General features: G+C 37.5%; 1 protein-coding gene across 1 annotated transcript; it reads right to left on the minus strand.

Annotated features, from left to right (window-relative positions):
• Window positions 1-3,682: 3,682 nt before the first annotated feature.
• LOC122141291 lies at window positions 3,683-6,922 on the minus strand. Its single transcript, XM_042748262.1, has 4 exons — window positions 6,862-6,922; window positions 6,301-6,529; window positions 5,763-5,844; window positions 3,683-5,661 (listed from the first exon to the last, which is right to left on the minus strand). The coding sequence occupies exons 2-4, from the start codon at window positions 6,499-6,501 to the stop codon at window positions 4,949-4,951; spliced, it is 996 nt and encodes a 331-aa protein (XP_042604196.1). The 5' UTR covers window positions 6,502-6,529; window positions 6,862-6,922; the 3' UTR covers window positions 3,683-4,948.
• Window positions 6,923-7,756: the final 834 nt, after the last annotated feature.

A 7,756-nucleotide genomic window follows, 5' to 3' on the forward strand; every position in this document is an offset into this window, starting at 1 on the left:
CCGTGCAATTGCTTGTAATAAAATATTAAAATGCAAAAGGCACGAGAGTCGACTGTTTCTGCTAGTGGTGTTTTAATTTTAAATATTTGCTATATCCTAACAAGAAAAGTAGGCTAATTGTTGTGTTTAAATGTTTTGCCGCTTGCTTGAGCAGCTTACCTAGAAGTCAAATTCATGAATAATATTTATAATTTATTGAGTTTAAACTAATATGATTATGAAAGATTGTTACTGTTCTGTGATGAAAGAGTATCACAATGCTGAAAATGATTTTTTATTTTTATTTTTACATGATCTGAAATATAAAATAGTGATTAAATGTTGTTTTTGTGGACTAAACAGCCGCAGATAAGTAGCGGAGTTCAAACGCGTCCTGTGTGAAAGCACAATGAGTCCGTGCTGCTTCTGCACCACACACACACGGACTGCATACGCACTGCAGACAGAGTATGTATGAAACAGGCGTGAGTCTTGTCGACGTTTCAATTGGGAAGCTTAAAATATTTTTTCCCCCTGAAACAAACCCGGCGGGTTCATAGCTTCATCCATGTTAGCACATCACATTTGATGTGGTAATTTCAGAGCAGGCATACACACAGGTTCGAAAACTCGTTCTCGCCCCCTACAGTGCAATTCAGCTAGGTAGCCTATACATCCACGCTAAAACATCAAGGTGAAATCATCATAGCTTGTGTAGTATAGACCCAGCTCCCAACCCAACTTTGAGAATAGATTAACGGCGATATTTTTTTTATCGCCTGATAAGAGTCTCACGTTAACGCAGCACGTTAACGCCGATAACGGCCCACCACTAGTTTTAGCACATCTGATCTCTTCTGGAAGCTGATTCCAACTGTGGGTGGCATAGTAACTAAAGGCGGACTCCCCTTGTTTTATGTGAACCCTTGGTATTTCTAACTGACTCAATCCTAATGATCTGAGTGGTCTGTTAGGTTTATATTCAGTAAATATATCTGCAATATATTTTGGTCCTAGGTCACTGAGTGATTTATAAATGAGTAAAAGTACTTTAAAATCAATCCTAAATGTAACTGGAAGCCAGTGTAAGGACCTGAGGACTGGTGTGATATGCTCAGATTTCTGGTTCTAGTCAGAATTCTGACAGCAGCGTTCTGGATGAGCTGCAGCTGTCTAATGGTCTTTTTGGGAAGGCCGGTGAGGAGACCATTACAGTAGTCCACCCTGCTGGTGATAAAGGCATGAACAAGTTTCTCTAAGTCTTGACTTGAAACAAAACATCTAATTTCTGCAATGTTTTTTTAGATGATAGTATGCTGATTTAGTTACTGCTTTGACATGACTACTGAAACTAAGGTCTGTCTCCAGAATCACACCAAGATTCCTGACTTGATTTTTAGTTCATTTCTGCAATAACTATCCAAATGCAATAACTTCAGTTTTTTCCTTGTTTAACTGAAGAAAGTTCTGGCTCATCCAACTATTAATTTCATCAATACATTGGCAGAGGGAGTTAATGGGGCTGTAGTCATTTGGCGATAAGGCTAGGTAAATCTGTGTATCATCAGCATAGCTGTGATAGGCAATTTGGTTCTTTCTCATTATCTGACTTAGTGGGAGAATATACAGGCTAAACAAGAGCGGTGCAAGAATTGAGCCTTGTGGGACTCCGCATGTCATGGACGTCCACTTAGACTTATACTCTCCTATATTCACATAATAACCTCGCCCTTCTAAGTATGACCTGAACCATTTGAGTACCATCCCAGAAAGCCCGTCCAAGTTTTCCAGTCTCTCTAGTAGTATGTTATGATCGACAGTGGGCTCTAGAGAGAGAGGAGGGCGCTGCACAGTGGCGACCAGCAGTACAGTCGGTCTGTCTCGTCTTTTTGTTTGTTTGATTAGTTGTTTGTTGCGATCATTGTAATCTTTATCGGTATAAACCATCATTAGATGTACTGTCTAACAGACCATTATTATAGTCACTATGAGTCGCATATGGGAGCTGGCTTTAATAGTTGGGTCGATACTGTTTGTCATCAGCGTGGCAAGTGAACCGGCCAGCAACACGGAGGCCCTAACCCTAACCCTACAACAGAGACTTTCTCTTAAAACTGACCGCCTACGCAGGCTATTGGAATCATAACGATGTAAACATACCCACGGAGATAAAAAGAACGGTCAATGACAAGGAATACAAGAGGAAACGAGGGAAGAGGGGAGGAGTTCGCCAAAGACTCAAGAAGAGGAAAACAAAAGTGCCACTTCCAACTATCATTCTCTCTAACGTACAATCGCTAAAAAGAAAAGCAGATGAGTTGCGAGTAAACACTCGTTACCTGCATGAATGTAGGGAAGCCTGTATCTTAGCCTTCTCTGAAACTTGGCTTAATGATACTGTGACAGACTCTGAAGTTTGTCCTGAAGCATTTAGTTTAGTACGTTTGGATCCATGCAGCATGGCTACAGGCAAGGAACACGGAGGGGGTGTGTGTGTCATGATAAACGACAGATGCAGGAACATACAAAGCATGCTTGTGTTTATGAATGTAACTTAACTTCCGTTCATGAATATCTGCTCTGGTGTAAATATTTTGAATGTGTTATACCCCGTCATTGGTGTTTGCAATCGTCTGAGGTGTAAATGTATCAAGCTGTAAATATAATTGATAATATGTGTGCTTTGTGGTCATTGTGTTCTTTTCTCCCTATAGATTACTACTAGTATAAGTGACCATCACAATAATGTAGTTTATTTGTGTAAAAAGCATTCTTACTTTTTTTTATTTCAGATATGAGGATAACAGTGCAAAAGAACCTGCTGCAAAGCGAGCCAATGGCTAATTTTTAGGGAAGGGAACATGGAAAGTCAGAGAAAATTTTAGATGTGTTGTTGGTGATTAAATTATTACCGACATTAAAACATGTTATCAGTGGTGGAAAGAGTACTAAGAAATTGTACTAAAGTAAAGCATTGATACTTAAGGAATAATTTACTTGAGAACAAGTAAAAGTCCTGAAAAATAATATGACTTGAGTAAGAGTAAAAAAGTAGTTTGCTGAAAAACTACTCAAGTTACCATGTTACAAAGTACTTTAGTATTATTTTTTAATTTTTACCCAAAATTAGACAATGTGGGCATTATGGAGCAGGGTTAACCCTAGCCCTCATGTACTTTAATGTCTGTTTCACAAGTGAGACCCAGGAAATCCCTTATGGACAAATGCATCAAATATCACTACAGCTGAATAACATGCAGATAGAGATGCTTTGACTGATGAAACGTGGAAGACATTAAAGATGTATGTGGTGCTTAGGAAGTGAGTTCATGCCAAATCAGAAGTCATTCCTACGAACATATCACTTCCCAGTCCAGTCCAGTCTACTTCCACCTCATCAGCTTACTAATAAACCACCTGCTCCACCAATTACCCTGGTTTAGCCTCTTACCACAGAGCACTTAATTAATAAGAGCTTGTAATTTACTCTTTACTAGCTTAATTACCAAACCTTAACATCCACCACCTTCTCTTTTACCTGTGAGACAGCTCTGTCCCTGGATTTGCCCTTATTGTGTGGCTCATGTTGTGTTTGTGGGTTCTGGATGTTAATTAAGATGCTCAGCAGTTGTAGAGTTACATTTGTGACAATAATAATAATAATAATTATAATTATTATTATTATAATTAAAGGCACTGTAGGTTGTTAGTAATCACTTTATTTTATTTTAAACATATTTCCATGGAACTTGTCCCATAAATGTAAATGCAGCTCAGCATGCTTTCCAGGAATTTTGCATTAGAAACCATTTAATGCAACAGGTCTCAATGAGATTAGCTAAACAAAATTTGTTGGTAACCGTAATCAGATAATTACAGTAAATGGTAAAATATCATAATTCAATCATCAGCATGAATCATCTGAAAACTGAAGAAAGTTTACAATAACAGCAAGAATGTATGTGTAAAAAGCTACAAACTGTGCTATAAAGTCAAATAATAATGTATACATCTGTAAAATAAACTCGTATAATACCTACATATCCAAACATGTTTTTCTCAAAGCTCAATCATATTTAGAGTCTTTAGAGAATAAGTGCTGCATTAAAAGCCCTGATGGCTGGATGATAATCATTAATCCTCCTGTTCTGTTAAATTACATAAGTGTTTTTTTTAATTTTAGAGCAATACTACAGAGCTCTAAAGTCTCTACACATGATCATGAATCCTCCATCTGGTGGTTATAACAACGACGATGGAGGGAATAAAAGGAGATGGAGGATTTGAGATGCCTCCAACATCCCTGTTCTGCTTCACATGTACACACACAGTCATTTTAATAACAACTAAACTTCCACTTGTTATTAGGCTCAGCTTTAAATTTTAGTTACAGACATGTAGCTGAGTGCATGAATCTTTATGTTGGAAATTAGCATTTTCTTTTTGAGTAAAATGGATCATTTTGAGGAGGGTTGCCAAAGTCAGAGTTTTCAGTTTTGGAACGTTGTTATGGTAGAAAAAACAAGCCCATGGGTGGGGTTTTTTGGGGGTGTGGGAAAGTAAAAAAAAAAAAAAAAAAAAAAAAAAAAACCAACCAAAGGCCAAGATCTTGTTTAAAAGTAAATAATCAGAATTAAAGCTAATACATTTCCCAAAAACCCACTGGGCTATGGCAGACAAAGGGAAAGTGTAATGTATGGAAAATGTATGAAGCCATTTCTGAACAGGTTGGGAGAGAAAAACATGATTACGGAGAGGATAACAGGTGTAACAGGCAATGGATGACAAAACTCTGACCCTAAGTGTGTTGGAAACATTGCAAATATACAAATGTTTGTGCACCACAGTGAACCTTTTGTTTCTTCCAGTGTCCAAACTTTGAGCCAGTTTCAGGTCTGTGGGATTTAGGATGTAGCTGAGATGGAAATTTTGAAAGGAAACCTGGCCACCCCGAACAGGAGAAATTAACTCACTGTCCATACAAAGGTGCAACTACATCCAGAATGTGAATGCACCAGTTTAACCCACGATCTGTGTTATACATGGTCGCAACTTCCTGTCTTACCTGTTCAAACCGGGCCTGTCTAGTCGCATTATTGCCAATCCACCTGACCTTTGCCAGTTGGTCCACATAGATTTCAAGGTTATTCATATTTTCTATGACAAAATTCACCCTTTGTCTCTCCTCATCTTCCACGTCACCTGGGTTTATGTGGCGCAGCACATCTAACAAAGCACCACGCAGTGCTCTGCAATATTCACCATACATCACTGCATTTGCATTCATGTAGAATTCATCCTGACCAAAGTGAACCACCATGTTTGTCTGAATATCTGTTTCTGTGTTTTGGGGAAGTGTGTGTCTGCCTAATGTATCCATCGCCTGCCGATTATATCCTCGTAGATTATCAATATGATGGCTTTGTATAAACTCAGTCAGCACTTTGAAATGAAATCTAAGAATGTCATTGTTGAAGACATGTTCGCCTCTTTGTGACCTTCCCAGTTCTTCCTTCAGCTGCTTAGCGAAGTTTTGATTGAGGATATGGATCTTTTCTAACATGTCTTTATTAATAGCCTCCACTCTTTTCTGTCTTTCTTGCTGTTGAACTGAAGTTGGAGGTTTTGTTCCCCTTTTGGAACCTCTGACCATATGTTCAATAATCATTTCCTTTCTGACCTCTGTGGAGAAAAGAATATTTTTTTCATGCTATGATTTAACTCCAAATTAAATTTATTTCATTTAAATTTAGAACAGTGAGAAGAGCAGAAATAACACGCACCTTTCACATTTCTGAGTCCAGAAAATTCATCTGCAGCTGCTGCTGGTTTATCAACTAGAAAAGCTCCTGATTTAGTCAACTTCTAGTTATGAAAAGATAAAAAATTTAAATGGACTAGAGATTGACTGGCATGATAGTGCACTGTGACATGCAATACTTATACCATATTAATACATTATGTAAAAAATAACACATGATAGACCATGCTGCTGTATGAAAATAATTCACTTCGGGAACTCTGAGCCTCATAAGAGACGATTACATCCTTAAAATCAAAACTGGAAACCAACAAAGAGTAGAGAGTACAGGAATCATACATAATGGTTCATGCAGGAGAACAACACAAAATCATAAATCATTTTTTAAAAAATATATCCAACTGAACCCTGGTAATAACAGGAGTGTATTAGGATTTTATGTGTTTTTGAAGCTCAGTTCATATCAAAGTTTTAAACTGCTGACTTTTTTTTGGAATATTAGGAGAATTTGCTGCACTGTCTGTCAATCTTTGAATATATGATATTTAAATATGACTCACTTTCACATGTTTTTCCTTCACATGTTTTTTTAATGACTCTTTCACAATGTTTTCAACGGCCTTCTCTTTCTCCTTTATCACAGCTTTATTCCCTTCATACAGAGCCAACACCAGCTCCACTGCCTCTTTTACCGTCCCGATGACCGGAACGATGTCCATGAACCCGATCCACACTGTGTCTTCTTCAGCCGCTTTGGACATGCTGTTACACTGTCTCTGTATCTATTACCTGTAAAGAGAAGAATTGCTAGAAGTGCTTGTATAGGGCTGTTTTCCTCAATTCTACATGAACACTAATCAGTATTTGTAAAATAAAGCCACACAAACAAATGGATATACTAATGACATAATTAGACAAAAAATGTATTAGGACCCTCAGTAGTGGCTTCATTAAATATCACAGTTATAGTACTTTAGTGTTTAGTTTCTGTAACAGCTGCAGTGGAAGTTTCCTCCATCTTTCAACCAAAACATTTTTTATCCCAGAGGTAGTCATATTTTCTCCTTTAATACAGCAGAAATCAGCATGGTCTATATTCACAAAAATAAAATGTATCTTACCTGTTTGTATTTTGCTGACTGACTGTTTTTGCAGCAGTGTCAGTCAGTCACTAGCCCTGATCAGTGCTCTGAAATGAGCAGCACTTCCGGACCTTTATATACAGTCTCTACTAACAGGAAGTTTTTTTTTTTTTTTTTTACTGGGCGTTAACTTTCCAGGAAAGGAACATCCTCTTATAAAAATTATTACAACACTCTCTTCTAGTTAAGAAATCTAAACACCAACTTAAATCCAGACTCTTCACTTTTCTTCATGTTTTTAACTTCCAAAAAGAAATTCCAAATCTTTGCACTGAGATCAAGCAAAAATAATGAAATGTTTTTGCACCATCTTGCTTCTATGTAATTACTGTTTTGGACTCTGAACATGAGCTGCATGAAGAGATTACGTTTATTAATGTAACATTGATGTTGGTAACACCACCTAAATTATAGAAAGAATTTCACTAATAGCACTTGTTGACCTTTTAGACTTGAACTTGTAGGTGTTTCCTGTTTTCATTTTTTATTGTGTATTGTTGTATTGTATATTGTTGTGTGTATAGTTTAGGGTTAGGTTAGGAATGAATGAAATCCAGAAGCTGAAACATAGTTCAACCTCGGTAAATGCACTGTCCTTCTTATACTCCTGATGGCCACCTGTTTACTGGACACCACTCTTCGACTTCCAGGGGCCCAAAAATATTTTTCTGTTGATGCAAAAAATCCCAAAATGGGGCTAGAGAGCTTAGGGCTCTTTCTCCTAGGTTTGCACAGCAACAGTGGCTGGTAGGTTTAGTGTGTGTGGTGCAGTTCACGATTCCTCAAAGAAATAAACACTGTGCATGTCACTTCATTGGTGTAGATGAAGGAAATAAATTTTATTTGACTCTCTTGTCTTTTAATTACACTCTCT

Source organism: Cyprinus carpio, chromosome B21 (assembly GCF_018340385.1).
Source record: "Cyprinus carpio isolate SPL01 chromosome B21, ASM1834038v1, whole genome shotgun sequence".
NCBI lineage: Eukaryota > Metazoa > Chordata > Actinopteri > Cypriniformes > Cyprinidae > Cyprinus > Cyprinus carpio.